The sequence below is a fragment of the Oncorhynchus clarkii genome, chromosome 6, assembly GCF_045791955.1.
Source record: "Oncorhynchus clarkii lewisi isolate Uvic-CL-2024 chromosome 6, UVic_Ocla_1.0, whole genome shotgun sequence".
NCBI classification, from domain to species: Eukaryota; Metazoa; Chordata; class Actinopteri; order Salmoniformes; family Salmonidae; genus Oncorhynchus; species Oncorhynchus clarkii.
In genome coordinates, this window is record NC_092152.1 from 21,825,400 (window position 1) to 21,843,494 (window position 18,095).

Genomic DNA, 18,095 nt, shown 5'->3' on the forward strand with positions numbered 1-18,095 from the left:
GGGTCAGAAGTTTACATACACTAAATTGACAGTGCATTTAAACTGCAGGGCTTTGTGATGGCCACTCCAAAACCTTGACTTTGTTGTCCTTAAGCCATTTTGCCACAACTTTGGAAGTATGCTTGGTGTCATTGTTCATTTGGAAGACCCATTTGCGACCAAGCTTTAATTTCCTGACTGATGTCTTGAGATTTTTCTTCAATATATCCACATAATTTTCCTGCCTCATGATGCCATCTATTTTGTGAAGTGCAGCAGTCCCTCCTGCAGCAAAGCACACCCACAACATGATGCTGCCACCCCCGTGCTTCACGGTTGGGATGGTGTTCTTCGGCTTGCAAGCCTCCTCCTTTTTTCATCCAAACATAACAATGGTCATTGTGGCCAAACAGTTCTATTTTTGTTTCATCAGAACAGAGGACATTTCTCCAAAAAGTACGATCTCTGTCCCCATGTGCATTTGCAAACCGTAGCCTGGCTTTATTATGATGGTTTTTGAGCAGTGGCTTCTTCCTTGCTAAGCGGCCTTTCAGGTTATGTCGATATAGGACTCGTTTTACTGTGGATATAGATACAGATATAGATATAGATATAGATACGCACCAAAGAACGTTAATCTCTAGGAGATAGAACGCATCTCCTTCCTGAGCGGTGTGACGGCTGCGTGGTCCCATGGTGTTTATACTTGCATACTATTGTTTGTACAGATGAACGTTGTACATGATTTTCCCATGATATCAAGCAAAGAGGCACTGCGTTTGAAGGTAGGCCTTGAAATACATCCACAGGTGCACCTCAATTGACTCAAATGATGTCAATTAGCCTATCAGAAGCTTCTAAAGCGATGACGTCATTTTCTGGAATTTTCCAAGCTGTTTACAGGCACACTGGAATTGTGATACAGTGAATTATAAGTGAAATAATCTGTCTGTAAACAATTGTTGGAAAAATTACTTGCACATGCACAAAGTACATGTCCTAACCTAAATGATGCAGACAATTACATTGATGGAAGGTACAATCTATTCACAATATTAAAGCTGATCCACCCCCCCCCCCCCCCCCCCCCCCCACACAAAAAAAAAAGAATGGGTTTCCTTGATAATCAGTGAGTTAGTCATTACTATGGGGATTGATTTCCTGCTAGTAGCAACCTGTAGTTGACTGAAGGGATAGCGGGCAGTGCTTTGGTGTGCATGCAGCACATAGTGATCCAATCGCTATCAGAGACTGACAACATGGGTCAATCACTCACTGTAGCATGGCACTGATAACAGAGCCAGACTGCTCCTGTAATGGCTCTCATCCACCACCCAGCCCTTCAATTACGGTTATCATGCCAGGTTGCTCTGTCCCAATTTAATCAGCTCTGCCTCCCCTCTTACCCTCTCCCTCCCTCCATCCCCCCCAGTCAGCCCTATCCCCACGTAGTGGCAGTGAATATGTGAGGTAGCCAGCCAGAATGATGCCCTGTGTGTTCAGTGATGGTGACAGGTCCAAGTAGAGTACGTGACACTGTCAATAACCCTAACGACATGCTGTCAATAACCCTAACGACAAACTGTCAATAACCCTAACGACACGCTGTCAATAACCCTAACGACACGCTGTTAATAACCCTAACGACAGGCTGTCAATAACCCTAACGACACGCTGTCAATAACCCTAACGACAGGCTGTCAATAACCCTAACGACAGGCTGTCAATAACCCTAACGACACGCTGTCAATAACCCTAGCGACAGGCTGTCAATAACCCTAACGACAAGCTGTCAATAACCCTAACGACAGGCTGTCAATAAACCTAATGACAGGCTGTCAATAACCCTAACGACAGGCTGTCAATAACCCTAATGACAGGCTGTCAATAACCCTAACGACAGGCTGTCAATAACCCTAACGACATGCTGTCAATAATCCTAACGACACACTGTATTGACAGATAAGCTGCAAGCTACCTTTTTCTCTACAGCCCTCTCTCACACCTGGCTTTGTGTGAATGTTACTCTGAAACGAGACCAATTTCAGGAATTGGGCTTATTACATTGCAGTTGGCTGTTTCCCCCTATGTGCACTGAGTTGGAACAAAAGGTTTGAACACTAAGCATTACCTCCAGTGGGTGGAGCAGGCCTTCCAGAGAATCTGTTTATTGCAACGTGTCAAAACTTACGTAAGCCCCAATAGATGGGCCAAAGAAATCTCAGAGCCTTTATTAAGGAACAGAAAGCCAGGACTCCCCTTAGTGATGCTAGCAACTCCCCTGGGAATCTCTCCAGCGTAACAGTATCCTCGTCATTACCCCTCCATCCTTTCCCCCCCATAGTTACTCAGTAAAGGCCTACAGTAGTTACCTCATACTCCTCCGCCACCCATAGTTCCACTCCTATTGCTGCATTGACATACTAGCTCTTAAACTCAATCTCTTCTCTCAGTGCTACCACTTCTACTTCTGTTCTTGTGGCCCTATTGTTTTTTTTTGCAAAGATACCATTTATGGTATAGTTCATTATAACATCCTGTATTGTTTTCCTGAATATCTATTCTAGACAAGAGTTCCCTTATGGAAAAACCACATGAATTTCCAAAAACTAATTTTCATGTGATCATGTGTAAAGTTAATGTGATAACAGGTGACCACATGTAAAACAATATATGTATGATAACATGAAACTACACATGTGAAATCACATAGGTTATTTTACTGCTTCATATTCAATCATACAGTTATGGCTAAAATAACAGGATTATGTAGCCAATCAGGGTTAGAAATTCAGTCATTCCCTGTCTCCAGTTCTGCGTGATGTCATTAGAAATGTAAAATTACCTTACATACATTAAAATTGTGCTTCCTCATTAATCCACTGAGCATCAGGTTTGTCAGTTTGAAGCCATTGTGAACATTTAGCATAAGCCATTATCTCAGTACTCACCCTGTTAGTACCACCACAAAGTCCATTACGTTCCAGCCATTCCGAAGATAGGAGCCTTTGTGAAACGCAAAACCAAGGGCGATGATCTTAATGCCAGCTTCAAAACAAAATATTGCAATAAAATAGGGCTCTGTGTCGTCCTGTTAAGACAAGAGGGTGAGACTGTAACCATTGATATCCATCATCATTAGTTTGTGAATATGATTTTGTGGACATGATTTTACAATTATGGACTGAATGTGAGTTAAAAAGCAATTTGATGGCTTCATATCATGACAGAGTGAGTCACATCTGACAGAGTCTTGGCCCATCTGGTGGAGTGGATCAATAAGAGGGTGAGGCACTTTCCCTGAAGGGAGTGACATTTCATTCTTAAAACAACCAGCCTGCCCCAAGCAGCTAAGTCTATTTGATTGGACAGAGGAGCTCACAGCATTTACCCTTTCAATGGCACGACTTAACAACAGAGTTCAATAGGGAGCCTAAAGTGGCTGTGAACAGGGAATCAAAGGCAGCTCTGTGTGATACTGGTGACCTGACTAAGCACAACTGGTGAGAAACCAAAAGCCTTCATGGGTAACATGCACAACGTGTCATTCAACTCTGTAATACTAGTACAGTATGTAGATAGTATTCATGCATGTGAGAATATAATGACTGACACCTATCATTCCCTTGGCGAGAGGAGTACAGTTAACCAATAATCAACCAAATATGATATAATATTGGTATGGTACATGTAACCCATGTGATGGTTGCTTACCAGGCGCTCTGACATGGGGGTTTTGTCGCTGGCTGGTAGGTGCTGCTCCAAGGCAAGGACGATGCAGTTGGCTATAATGGTGGCCAGGATCAGGTATTCAAATGGAGTGAGACGGTTAAGAAAAACACACTGTATAAATGTTAGGCATACCATCTGCAATACATTAGAAGAAAACAGAAATATTCTGCAATTACCACATGCAAAAGCTGCTTAACAGAAGAGTACCATACATTTTACAAGAACTGAAGCATAATGACAATGGGTGCAGTAATAAGCTACCAAAACTTAATTGAGTTGGACTGGATCTCAGAATGCAACACTATACATCTGTAACTGAGAGAAACGGAGTGATTTGTCAGTTGCTGCTGTTCCTGTAATTGCATGGTTGTTTATGGAGGCTATATCTCTCCTCTGGAAACATTGGTGCACAGAGGACTAGCACCTCACCTCAGCCAATGGGCTACAGTACATCAACAGCCAATGTGACATCATTCACTGGTCTAGGGCTACTACAATGGCCCCATAACCCTAGAATCTAACTCAAGGGAGAAAATAGAAATACTGCAGAGTGTTTTGGAAATACACAGGTAAGCTAAAGGCTGAGAAGTGTTTACTCAGCACCAGAGTTAACCAAGCAGTTATGCAAGTAATGGATACCATAAAACAAATGTATGCACATTAATTGCAATACCTCAAAAGGCTAATTAATCAAATCTCATGAAATAGTGACTGTTTCTCTATGCACAGTTTTGACAAGCTGTAGAGGATATTGATATCCCTCATTTGGAAAATTCTATAACATATCTCACTCATATCAACAGGTGGTCAACACTGCCAGAGCATTTTATGGGACATAAAGGACCATTTTTGTTTATCCCTATTTTTGTTCCAATGCCTACCAATAATGGCCTACACCGGAGTTAGTGTCTAAACATGATCATTCTATGTTTGACTTTGAGAGAAATCGACCAGCACATAATTCTTATGGATCACTGCTTTGATAGGACACACACGCAAAATAGCCTGTCTGTGTTTAATAAACAGCCTTCCCGCTATTTTCCCATGTACTGTTGAGCAGCATTTTGCGCGTGGGTAAATTTAGCACCTTGGAGAGCGCTGGTGCTGAAACGTGTACACAGTAGCTACTGTAGGTTAGTGATATAAAACACCAAAATTGCTTTGGTTGCTAGGAGAGACTTGGTCCCAGAAACAAATGGGGCGATGCCGCAGCTATTTGATATGTAACAATGGCATAGTCCCCTGGGCAGACTATCACATAGGCTTGTTTACTTAGCCCATATACCGGAATCGATTGCATTAGGAAAGTAGAACGTAAAATGCGTAGGCCTAATCACTTATACATGTATGGTGCTTCACAAAATCCAGTCAAAATATCCGGCTGAGCAGTATCACCAATTACTCCATTGTAGTGGGTCCTCTCATCCGAGAGTGGTTATAGGCTATATAGGCCTACTGAGATGGGTTATACTGTATTACAAAGTCAACAGCTGTTGTTCCTCCATGCCATATTACAGCCTACAACAAATTCACTTAAAACCATGCCCTATAGTCTAGAACTTTGCCCCCTGTGCGCAATCACGTTGACATTAAATCCCATTGATAAGCTTATAAACAAATAATGTACTGGTACCAGAAATAGGTTGTTTTAAGCAAAAAAGGATATGGCCATTCGGTAATCTTTTTGGCATATTTCCGTATGATACAGTCCTCACTAAAGATGAATAGAGAACGGTTGACAGTAAGACAGCTCTGCTTGACAGGGATGGGGTTGTAAATGGCCATTGTCCTGGCTCGTTGGGCCATTGATTGTTTGTACACCCTAGGACCGCTTGGGGGGCCTGCTGGCTTACCTGCCCCTCTTGGTGGGCCCGCTTGACAGACCCCTCCACGCCGGTTAGATAGTTCCTCTTCGAAGCGAGCCATTCTAGAATCGCACTAATCTTACTCAAAAAATCTAAACTGACACTAGATAAAAGATAGAGAAAAAGCATCACAACACACACAGTTGTTCCAGCCACGCGATCCTTTCGGTGTGTGGAATGTTCAAGAGAATATTCAACAAATACAATTATTTTTCTTCAGAGATTCGGTTTGGTTGTCTCCGCCTTGTTACTTCCCATAATGTCAATTGTCCAGATGTCCAAATGATATGAAAAATGAAGGATAAAGTTTATATTTCCATGTCACATATTTGTCCATTAGTGTTCTTCTGGCTGAATGGATATATATATTTTATATATATATATTATATGTCCTCTTTCACTGGGCTATAAGCTTTAAAAAAAACATCCAGTTTAACACATGTCGAGCGATAACAATTCGCCTCATTCGCATAACATAAGTCTATGACTGCATAGCTGACTTACAATACGGTCCACATAAAATAGATGCATTTATCTGGTGTTTCCGAATCGATTGGTTTGCCATTGCGCGTTCAAGTTAATATGTTTTATTACCTCCTACGTGTTTTATCAAAACGAGATACCTCACATGATCCGTTCCATTAATCTCCCTATTAATTCGGGCACGGTGTAACGAGAAAACACGGGGTTGGCACCTCTGCTTCCGCTAAATCACTCCCTGGCAATGTATAATGTAACCACTTTCTCCAGCCAGTACTCCTTATGAATCGACACACGTGACTAAAAAGACGCCAGGCAGTGGCTCCACCTGTACGGTCTCTGTATCCATAGCACCAGGGAGAAAGAAGGAATCAGCTCCTCTCTCTCTCCCTGATCAGAATAATCACGGTTTCTTGAGAAATCGCGTCAAACAATGCAAAATGTTGAAATAATGAAGCCACTCCCCCCAAAAATGTATTTATTTTTTCATCCGCTATCTCCTGGAATGTTGCTGTCCTGGGCATTAGTGATGTGCGAGTTGACTAATAGTGTCATGACATATTGTGTGGATGAAGGGCTGGTGGGTGACGGTTGGGTCATAATTTGTTTGGGCCATCTGACATTAGTGCGTTAACCTAAACTTTCCGGCATTACTTTACGCGCCAAATATCCAACACACCAATCGCTTTTGAGAACCTGCAGAAAAAGTTAATGTAGATCCACTGAGGCAGAAAGGACAATGTCTCTTCAATAAGAGAAAAGATGCGAACCGGAGAGTTGAAAATAAAGAGAAGGGAGGGCCAAAAAAGTAATGTTCGGGAAAAATTTAGTGAAGTGGTAAAAAAAATATGATAGCAGTGCCGGCTATGTTACGTGTGATGATTGTGAGGCGCTATACAAATTCGACAGTCACAAGACCGGGACTTGAAATAGGTCTGAGGCACGTCAAGGGAACTGTAGCCTACTTTTGAGATGGGTGAAATGAAATGTGGACACTGACTGTAGGTCTATAACTCTTCACATAGTCTTAATATGACCTGCAGAATTCAGTGCCAACAGAAACTATATTTGAATCTTATAATTTGGCATTTTTATTTGGATATTGAATTAGGATGCAATATTTTTTGAATGTTTAATGCACAAATTGAATTCATAAGTGTAACTTTCATTTCATTTTAAACTGAACTGAATTAATATTGCATTACATTTAAATGTAATTTAATATTGAAATTAAGTATTTATATATATCTGTAACAAGTTTGCAAACCATTACAGCCGGTTGTGATACAGCCCGGGATAGAACCAGGGTCTGTAGTGACGCCACTGAGATGCAGTCCCTTAGACCGCTGCGCCAGTATGGAGCCCGTGAATTAGGCTCTAACGTTTGAACTGCTTTGGCTATAAATTATTATGACCCCATTCCTGAAATCTGAGACTTTGGAACATGTATATGCTTTCTGTTCCCCATCAGAGGGCATCCGCCCTCCCATTCAAGTAACATTGCGCTTTGGATTATCATGGGTGTTGGACCTGTTGGGATATATGGCGCAATTTCAGTGGCAACAGAAATTGAATTTGAATATTATAATTTTGAATTTGCATTAGGACATTGAATTAAAATGTCATATTTTTGAATGTTTAATGCACAAATTGAATTCATAAATTGAACTTGTCTGAGAAGTTGAATAAATTAAACTTTGATAAACTTGAAATAGCTTGTAAACTTGATACACAGACAATGAACACAATATCTACCATATTGAAACTGAATATATAAATATTGAATATTCAATTAAAGTTTAAAACTGAATGCAATATTAATTCATTTCAGTTAAAATTATGAATTCCATGATTCAATTTGTGCATTACAAATTCAAAAATATGTCTGTAGGCACTGAAATCGCTCCATAGGGGTAGCCTAGGCTACAGCAGATTATTCTTTGGTAAACCCTAAACACTCAGCTGTAATCTGCTTTGTATCATGTTATTTTTCAATATGCAAAAATTAACACAATTTACTACGTGCCTGCTTCTTGTCTTGTGTGGTGCTTCAAGTGCCTTTAAATATATAGCTTAATGGGTGGAAGTAACATCAAATTCAATACCAGCCTATAGCCTAACTGTATCTGTCATCACTGCTGTCAAAAGTGTTCAATCCCTAGGATACTATAATTGACATATTACATTATTTATGGATAAAATAATATATTTACATTATCCTACTATAGGCCATTATTCATTGGCATCTCCCATATTTCTTGTAAACTGGAATACCCATCAACAAATCCGACAATTAAATGTTTTATAATGCACTTTATTACTATATTGCACACTTAATTAAAAAAAGATACATGGAAAAGGTGAGCATTTGTCACAGTCTAGGGCTAGGCTACCCTTAGCATTTGATTTCTGTCTGCAAAGCCATTAAAATGACATTTCATATCAGTCTACATTTAAAAAAGGAGTCATAGTGGTGATAAGGGAGAGAAAGATCCCCACCATGGCTGGGGGAGGACCGAGGTGGCATAGGGGTGTTATGATTGTGTTACGGCAGTATGGGCACATGACTGTTGGGCTGGGGCTGGGCTGGTCACCCTCTCTAAGCTCTGGGCTCTAGTGGCTGACGAGTGTCTACACCTTGGAGAGAAGCACTGGCAGCTGTAATACTTGCTCTTGACCTTCCAGAAGTGATCACCGTAGTCAAACCTGAATGGGGAACACAGGGTAGCCATCAATGCACATGTACTGGAGCCTATTGCTAGAGTATTTTGATTGATTCTATAGCCTGACATTAATACAACGTAGAAAATTCACCATCTATGTAATTATTGTTTTATGCGTCTCACCCAATCTGATCGCCTGACTGAATGGGCTTTCTGGAGAAGAAGGCAATGCGTGGAAACCGAAGGTCCTGATGCATGGTGAACACTCGGACTGCTAGCAGGTTAGGTTCACACAGGTGGTTAATAAACCGGCCAATGTTGCCAAAGAGTCGCGCATCAATACAGTGCACATCACCCACCTGCAAGACAGTAGATGAAGCAATCACTCACTCAATGAATTTAATAGAATCACACATTAGTAAAGGCTGTCATGTTGATCCCTCCTGTGAGGCAGTAGCATACAGTCATTAAATTGTACATGTTTCAGTGTAACAAATAGCCAACAAGCAAACACACTAGAGAAGTGCTGTAAGAGGAACATGTATCAAAATAATGTTGTCTCGGACTCTGTGGCATTGTGTGCTCTGGAGCACCTCCCATTGGTATACAAAAGCACTGTACAAACATGCTACAGTAACAATACTACACTCAACTTCAGAATACCCCATTGGCCAATAAAAATGTGAGTTTCTCATAGACTTAAAATGAAAAATCACCTTATTGTCCAGGGTGAAGAGGAATGAGTCATTTTCTCTGCCATCTGCCTCGGCATCAGTAATAATTTCACCCACATACCTGCACAATAAAGATCCCGCTGTATATAATCTGTGTAACCACAACATTAAAATGAAAAACATACTTCCCGCTTTAACATGATCTGTTCATGACATCAATATTGGCTCATGTAATTTGTATGCTAAAAACATACATTGTAAGTGTTCTTCCTGATTCTGAAACTACAATTAAAACAATACATTTTTAGTTATGGTTAGGCACTTTTCCAAACGCTTGAATTCAAGCATGTCTTCCATAACATTCAGGGCCTCACTCGCAAATGAAAGTTCCTTGAGGAATATCCTGCAGTGCCCTCACACCCCAGCCCATCCTCTGGGTTTTATAGAGCTGCAGCCGAGCCCTGAAAACAGACAAGACAAGATCCAGTCCAACTAACTAATAACAAGTACCGTACAGGAAATAGACAAAAATATATTTGTCAGATATGACTGTGCAGTGTTACACCGAAGCCATATTTGAAACTAATGTTATCGTGCTTGGCTGAAATACTGTATTCAACAGAAAAAAGGTAGACAGGATGCTGGTGGGTAAGGGAGGCTCTGTTACCTAAGTCCATTCTGAACCACACGGTTCCTGCAGCTCCTCCAACAAGAGCAGGCGTGGTTACACTCAAACAGGACCGGAGGCTCCTTTTGACAGAACTCCAGAGGCAGACGCCCCTCCTGAGCAACCACAAGCAACACACTTTACACATTAATATAACACAGCTAACACATCATATGGGAGCTGCAAGAGTCCATAATGTCCATTTGAAATACATAAGAGCAATAACTTTGCCTTGATGTAGTTATGTACTTACTTTGTCATACCAACAGCGCAGGCTGAGCTGGGCACACATGCAGGTATTTGAAGAGCAGTCATCTGTACATACACAATGCTGAAATAGGAGGAGTGAGATCTTCCTTAAACAACACTTGTCAAGAGTAAGTATGTCACTTGTTCTGGCCCACAGTAACTTATGAAGCAGAACACGATGGGATTGGACATTGACTGTGTTTCACAGAGCACTGGAGGTTCACCTGTAAATGAGTGATGTCCTTGTCTATATTAATTGGGGAGGTAACACAGCTGTCAGGGACGTATTTGTAGTTATCAGGACAGGAGTCACTGTCCACCCCGTTCACACAGGCGATGGGGACTGCCTCATATCCCCGAGAGATGTCCCTGAAGAAGACAGAGAGGACGACAAATAATCAACACATATACAGTAATTACATTGTATTTGACCTCTTCATGTTCCCTCTTCCCTCCATAAGCTAGACCATGTTGTTCTACCTGCTAAGGACCTTCTCTCTATGACTGTCCCTGCTTCTCCTGGCATCTGTCAGCTTCTTATTAGTTTTCAGGGACACCCACACCTTAGAGTTGTAGATACAGCAGTCCAGAGGGGTCTCCCCCTCTCTGTTCTTCAGGTTCACATCTGCTCCTTGGGACAGAAGCAGTCTGGAGGAGCAGACATCATACTGGATATGGTTAGAATCTCTCACACCCCCAGCAAGGCTATGGTTCAGCAGCATGCCTGCCCCCCACTGGCCAGGCTAGAGCAGTCACAGTCTCGTATGTGAGTGTGTGTGAATATATATAAAACTGCGCTCATTGCAGGCTAGTGCGCTTATGATCTATATATCCAGGTGGGATAGGCTATCGTTCAAGAACAATCTGGTGTCATGCTGCAGCTCTGGGAGAACAGAGACCGGTGTACTACTCACGTCACACATTCCAGTTGATTCTCCCTGGCAGCGATGTGTAGAGTTGAGTCCCCATGGACGTTGACTGCATGGAGGTCACATCTGGCATCAAGCAGAATCTGAGCGATGTCATTGGAGCCAGACAGGGCTGCCCAGTGGAGGCAAATGTTCTCTTCCTAGAGAGGGGTCATAGGTCAACATGGAAAACATAGCCAGAAGAATACCTTCCCCAAACACCACAGAGGTTAAAAAAAAAAATACAAAAAAAAAAATTACAAATATTTTTATGTAAAACGTAACAATACACAGGTATGTCACCTACGGTATACAAATGTCTGAGGAATAAATTATCCTTATACAGACCAGTTGATATATTCTCTTTTTTCAATAGTTATTGCTATGACTTAAGTAGTTCCTTCCTCAAGAAAGTAAGTGGACTAGTAAGTGTGCTCCCAAGGTGACATTCCGAAGTATCCCTTTAATTTAGATTACAACATATACTGTAGGTGAAACACATGCACCCCATGGGATCCATCCCACATGTCAGTGAGTACTGGAACCGTGCCTGTGTCTAGCCTCCCTCCCCAGGCTGTAACAGGTGTGAGAACAGAAGGTAGGTAGGTGTAAGGTGTTGCGATGAGATGTACAGTAGGATGAACAGTATGCATCCTATACAGTACTGACCTTGTCTCGGATGTTAACATCAGCCCCTCTGGAGAGCAGCAATAGGACCAGCTCTCTGTGCTTGTACTCTATAGCCCAGGTGATGGGGGTCCACCCACCGTCATCCTGAAACCAAGCACAACCAATCGTTGCTTTGCATTCTGTTGCCTATTTGAATATTGGAGGTATGCTTCTACCAATGGATATAAAAGGTGGCTTTAGATTCCTTTATTGTACATGTATGTGAAAAGGCTTAACTTTACTAACAGTTTGTAGGCATTAAAATGAAAGGCAAAACATGGTAAATCCCCTGGAATCACGATCATCTCAGTCTAACTTTCCTGTTAAGGTCAGGAGTATTACAATCCATTTAATACTACCCACAACATATTTAACATCCTAATAGACACTGTTGAACTGGGCTGACTTCCAACAGCACTGACCTCCAACTCATCCTGCCAAACACTTGCTGAGAGTACACATGAATTATGCATGGATAAAAGAGTGGAGGTTTGAATGAAGCAGTTAAAATGTCAACAGGACCTGTCAGTAGAAGAGGGAGCAGGGCATGGATCTGTACATACCTGACAGTTGACCTGCTTGGATGCCTTGGACAGGAGATGTTGAACTACATCGTAATGTCCAAGTTTAGCAGCCAGATGCAGACAGGTTGAGCCCTTGATATCCTGACAGGAGAAGATGAAAATGTTAGTCAGTCTTTTTCTAAATGACTATTTAAAGAGGCACAGATCTTGAGCTGCTACAGTATCTGGTAAATAGTTTTAGACATGTGCGTGTCATGGACTTAAAACAGTTTGATCACTTTCCACCAGAAACCAGCTCATTTAGCAAAGGTCTTGTCAATTTAGCATAATTTGGACAGCTGCTGCATGATTCATTTCTGTGCTCATATGTGTAAGAAATTGAGAGTTCCGGCAAAAACGAAGTCTCCACCCTCGCAAAAGGAACCCCCCCGCGTGTGCCCACAATCCGTGTGGGCACACGCGCGAAGCAGTTTAAGCACCATCTTCCCTAATCCTAATACGTCCAAATAACCAGTGACAAAAAAACAAAACAAAACACAGAACTAATGTTGTTCGGATCTCACGCATCCCATTTATTTCTGCCAGATTCTCTTGGTCTTCACACAGAATCTGCCCACAGGAGATGATATGAACGGTAACAATGCTGGTTGGGTTAACAGAAGATCATGGCTATCCATGGGGTGATCAATGAGCTATGCTCCACACACTGACCTTATGGCTGAGCGCTGCCCCGGCCCTCAGCAGGTACTTGACTGTGTCCAGATGGTTGTTCTCGCAGGCGTCCATCAGGGGGGTTCTCTGCTCCTCATCAAACATGTCCAGGTTAGCTCCAGCCTAGGGGGGATAGGAAATCTGAAACCTTTCACCCATGTATACTTACACAGTATAATGGAGCGGGAATTCTGTTAGTTTGGGACGCAAAACATCAACCCTCTGCACAGTAAACACAACATTCTCAAGAAGCACCATCAATACTGACCCAGAAAAGCAAAGACATGTTCTTGTTGTGGGGGACAGTACTTCAAATCTCTGAAGGAATGCAGTAGTGAAGCTAACTTAGCCATCTGCCACACTTGTACACCAAGTGATTATATTGTGAAAAGATAGCCAATACCTGCTACATGTCAGAGTACATCTCCTCACCTGGACGAGCATGTGACAGACCTCCTGGTGTCCTTCAGATGCTGCAGCATGTAGAGGGGTCCTCTTGTTCTGGCTGTACATCAGGTAGTTGGGGTCTTTTCCATCCACTGGAACAAAGTTGTCAACATGACTCAAAGGGTAATTAACAACTTTCTCCTCTGGGACAATAAAGTAGATCATATAATATCATTCATGAAAATAAATCAGTAAGTTATTGTGATCTTTTTCATTGAAGTTAAAATATTAGAAGAGCTGCCTCCATGTAGGAAGTAACTAGGCTTATAAAGCGGAGATGTGGTGTGTACATACCCAGCAGATGGATGACTTTCTGGAGCTCTCCGTGATGGGCAGAGATGTACAGCTGCTTTGTGTGATACTTTACTTTCTTCGGCCTCATACTATACACAAAAGAGAGAGGGCGGGGGGTTGTATCAGCATCTGTAAGAGTGCTATTATATTCATCATTGACATGAAACAATAATGACCTGCTTTGTGTATAATATAGTATTATCTCATCCAAATTGTTAAACGTTTAATAAGGAAAGACTTTAAAAATAGCCCCCTTGTAACTTTACTTTTCATCATCCAGGGCCATTAGGATGCTCTCCAGTGACGTTTTAGCTGGTTCCTCTCCATCACCTAACATCTCCCTCTTCAGGCTAGTGCAAAACAGCATACAGCAATCATTAGCATTACATATGAACCTAAATAGCCTAGCAAATGTTCCATGCTCGCACTAATGCAAAGAGAAAAAGATACTACAAGAGACACAAAGATAGAGGGGGATAATATTGAGAATGGAAGAGTCAAGCCTAAACTGCCTGTTGGGGGAGGTGTCCAGACTCCTCTCAAGCTCAGTGGTCTTCTTTGCCCTGTGAATGAGGGGCCTGGTGGACACAACGGGAAGAAGTGCCACAGGGTAAACAGCAGGAACAGCTGGCACAGAAGGAAGTACAGGTTCAGCTTTGGGAACAGTGACAGGATTGGAGATGGTTTTGGGAACAGTGACTTCCTGGGCCCCGGTGGCATCCTCTCCACAGTGGGGACAGAAGCTCTGGGCCTTGATGACTGAGGCACAGCCACGGTGGAAACGGTGAGAGATGCTGCCATACGGTCTGCACTCCATGAAGCTCCCCTGCATAACATACATTAAATAGTCAGATATTAAAAAGGCAAAGGAGTGTTAAGAATGAACAACCAACATGCATCATAAAGCAATGCGACTGGTGTGACCAGCCAGCCAGGTCTATTTTGGTTGATCCCTGCTGCATCCCTCCACTTACCGCTCTGCAGAAGAGGCCACAGCCAGGGCAGCACTGGTGCTTGACCATGCCGGCTCTGTGGTCCTCACACAAAACCAGCAGATGCACTGTGTTGGAGGGACGCATCATCTCATACTTCAGCACACTCCTCTGACACCGACTCACCTGTAGTGAAGAGATGAACGGAGGGATTGATAGAAGAAGAAGAAAAAACGGAGTGCAACACACAAAGGCTGGGAACGGTTAACTTTGTCCCAAGGCTACTTCAAACTTTGGGGCAGAAATCTGGAGCGCAAGACTAGGGAAAGTTCGCTTCAGAGCAGGTCAGCTTTACCAGGCCATCCACACTCTCTGTGGCCATGCAGGTGTGCTCAGTCTGGGACAGGCTCTCCCCACTGCATGGGGTCTCCATGCGACAGCAGCACAGAGGGAGCTCTTCAGACAGGTCTGTCTCTGTCACCTCACCATCAGCTGGAAAGCCTGCAAAATAACACATCCAGATCAACAAAACAGATTGAATGTACAGCATAGTAATGTATTGTACAAGAATCATTTAATAACTCATGACGAAATGTGTAAACCATCTCTGGGTAAACTTACCTGAGAGAGGAGGAGAGAACAGCTCCTCTTGGGCTTTCAGATCCAGAGATTCTAAAGTCAGTTCAGTGTATTCCTGCTTACTGCAGCTGTCCTCTTCCTCCATTTTGTTTCCTTTGCTTACGTCAGTTGCCTTTTCTTCACACTGCTCGGCTAACAGTGCTTGGCTTTCTTTTATTTCACAAATCTCTCTGTGCGTCAGGTCTACTCTCTTCTCTCTGCCGCTTTCTTGCCCTGCCTTTACAAATGAGCTCTCTTTCTGCAGGGAGAAGAGGATAATCATTCAGACACTATTAGAGCGAAACAAAGTTCATCATTTCTACACAAATCTTTACAATAGAGTAGATGGGTCTCTAACCTTCAACACCTTGGATTTTTTCTTAGGGACAAAGTTATACATTCCCATCTTCCTCTTCCTCTTCCTAGACCCTGCAGACACATTGGGACGGTGATGTGGCAGAAGGTGGTCCAAGCAGGCAAGTACAGTATGTCATAACTAGTCCCAACTTAGTGCAGGTGCCAACTAACTACAAGTGCCATCACTACATAGAGTGGAGATATGAGACAGTTTAGATAGAAGAACAGTCTTACCAGCAAGGCAGACTAACCTGGCTGTGACTTGGTAGAGACAACCCTGTTTCCTTTACAGCTCGGAGGTAGCTTGATGTGGGAAGGTGCCATTGTCTTTTCCATCCCCAAGACTTCCATGCTCGACTCTGCTCCGTCCCTGCTTAAACGCTTCACAACAGACTCTTATGAGTTCAGACACCAGTCATTTAAAAGCATGAAACATCATGGACTGGGGTTGGATGAACATTACCTTCAGTGCTGCCGGATTGCAGGCAGGTTTGCCCATAGTCTTCCATGCACACTGTGTACTGGATGTTGGGGCAGGGTCCAGACATGGATAACTAGGAGTTTGTACATCTGAGATCCCTGCTATAACAGCTTCTCTACCACTGTCTGCAGGAGTTGGAGGGGTTTTGCTTGGTCCATGGGGTGAACCACCTTTCCTTTGAGGGGTTGCCCTCGCTTGTTTTTTATGCAGAATAAAACCATTGGACCCAGCGACTGAGCCGTGAACAGATGTCATCTTAGCTTTGGATTTTTTGTTCACGTGCGATTTAGCACTCAGAGCCTTCTTCCCCTTGGCCCCTGTGGGTGTCACAGAGCGGGGGTTAGGATGTCTTTTCCCTGCCTCTGATTCCTGACTGACTCCCCTGCGCTCCATGGCTTTCCTTCAGGAATACTCTGGCCTCTCCAAAATCGTCACCTAAAAGATTACAGCTGTTAGTACCATTAAGTGGAATAGGGTGAAGGCAAATAGCCTAATGGTTAAGAGCGTGGGGCCAGTAGCTGGAAGGTTGCTGGTTTGAATCCCCAAGCCAACTAGGTGAAACAGCTGTTGATGTGCTATGGAGCAAGGCACTTAATCCCAAATTAACCTCCTGTAAATTGTTCTGGATAAGCACATCATGTAAAAGAATGGTAGGGGTAAATGAGGCCAGTGTGAGAGTGATTAATGAATCACTGAATCACTCACTAGTCCCCCTTAGTATTTTTACAAATGATGCTGTACTGTAAGAATCCAACCTTCAAATCCGTAAATCACTCACAAAAAAAGGTAAAAGGTTGAGAAAAACAAAACAAACAAATCTCAAACTACTAGGAAAACACACAAAGTACAGCAAATGCAAGTAAGATCTAGAACAAGGCCCTTGAAAAAGTTTAGAAAAATAGAGTAGCTTCATACCTGCTTTCTCGATGGCCTTAGTTGTTGAGCGAGAGTAAGACGGGGGGCAGGGAAAAAGAACCGAGCCAAAGTACACTGCTTCCCCTTCCTTTCCCCACCCGGCGCACACGTTCAGCCACGGTCATGTGACAATAGCTGCTGTTCTATTGGTTCCTTCTGCACAGCCCAGATGGAGCATGCTCAGTCGACATGTGTGTCTACTTTTCAGAAGGAGCAGCGCATCAGCCAGCCAGAGTGTGGCACAGCAGTACCATAGATATCTTACGCAGTATAGCCAAATATTTGTATAACTAAACGTGTGGTATAGCTCCAGCAAAGACCTTTCACTTTACAACCACATTGAACAATATCTTCTTCGGTGGGGTTTTAGGGCAGACTACATTCTGAAAAGGTGTATTGCAGCCCACTACTGGATACGAAAACTAAAAGGAGGGAAATCCATATTGTTTTTTTTTGTCAAATACTTTATACAAAAACAAAAATTCCAGAAATCTATGCCAAAATTACCAATTTCAGATCAAATTCAATCATCTAGTTAAAACATCATCCCTAGTTAATAACAAAAATAATGACATCTTGAATCATAATTCGATTTTTTCTGAGTAAATCCAATTGCCCTGCTTATTTTTATGTTTTTATGTGTATGTATTTAAAGTCTTCTTGTTTTACCTGAATGTTTTGTTTTGCAATATAATTTTCAAAATAATTTAAAAAAAGAGAGAATGGGGAAAATACATTTTCGCTCTTAAAGGCCCTAAAACCTGCTTTTCTGATAAAGGGCATTACATCTGCAGGAGCCCTTCTTTTTACTTCTATTGATCCATTGTTAAGGTATGTTTCCAGTACACATGAGGGCTGCGGGGGCGCAGTAGGTGGCGGTAAATGCAACTTTATAGTTTACTGGCGGTAGACATCCACAGAAGAAGAAGA

General features: G+C 42.5%; 2 protein-coding genes across 2 annotated transcripts in view; both read right to left on the minus strand.

Moving 5' to 3' along the window:
* The window catches only part of LOC139411963 (voltage-dependent N-type calcium channel subunit alpha-1B-like), a 153,402-nt gene extending 147,765 nt beyond the window's left edge, over positions 1-5,637 (minus strand). The window contains exons 1-3 of the mRNA XM_071158730.1: positions 5,378-5,637; positions 3,694-3,799; positions 2,931-3,070 (exon numbers count right to left, since the gene is read on the minus strand). Coding sequence (XP_071014831.1) covers positions 2,931-3,070; positions 3,694-3,799; positions 5,378-5,637 — 506 coding nt within the window. The remainder of the gene's footprint in view (positions 1-2,930; positions 3,071-3,693; positions 3,800-5,377) is intronic.
* Positions 5,638-8,354: 2,717 nt separating this feature from the next.
* On the minus strand, positions 8,355-17,295 carry LOC139410780 (euchromatic histone-lysine N-methyltransferase 1a). The gene is made up of 23 exons (XM_071156276.1): positions 17,166-17,295; positions 16,233-16,685; positions 16,021-16,150; positions 15,771-15,841; positions 15,416-15,671; positions 15,150-15,295; positions 14,837-14,980; positions 14,375-14,688; positions 14,129-14,212; positions 13,863-13,951; positions 13,554-13,660; positions 13,122-13,244; positions 12,450-12,551; positions 11,887-11,991; positions 11,224-11,378; positions 10,790-10,957; positions 10,534-10,678; positions 10,314-10,391; positions 10,061-10,176; positions 9,768-9,854; positions 9,436-9,514; positions 8,903-9,078; positions 8,355-8,762 (listed from the first exon to the last, which is right to left on the minus strand). The coding sequence occupies exons 2-23, from the start codon at positions 16,641-16,643 to the stop codon at positions 8,591-8,593; spliced, it is 3,258 nt and encodes a 1,085-aa protein (XP_071012377.1). The 5' UTR covers positions 16,644-16,685; positions 17,166-17,295; the 3' UTR covers positions 8,355-8,590.
* Between the last annotated feature and the right edge of the window lie 800 nt (positions 17,296-18,095).

What these genes read in the sequence shown, in the direction of transcription:
- LOC139410780 (XM_071156276.1), bottom strand. Translation starts at nt 16,643, where the DNA reads ATGGAGCGCAGGGGAGTCAGTCAGGAATCAGAGGCAGGGAAAAGACAT. An exon ending in GCAATCCGGCAGCACTGAAG is followed by an intron (nt 16,151 to 16,232) that starts GTAATGTTCATC and finishes TCTGTTGTGAAG; the next exon opens with CGTTTAAGCAGGGACGGAGC. An exon ending in GTGGCCTCTTCTGCAGAGCG is followed by an intron (nt 14,689 to 14,836) that starts GTAAGTGGAGGG and finishes TATGTTATGCAG; the next exon opens with GGGAGCTTCATGGAGTGCAG.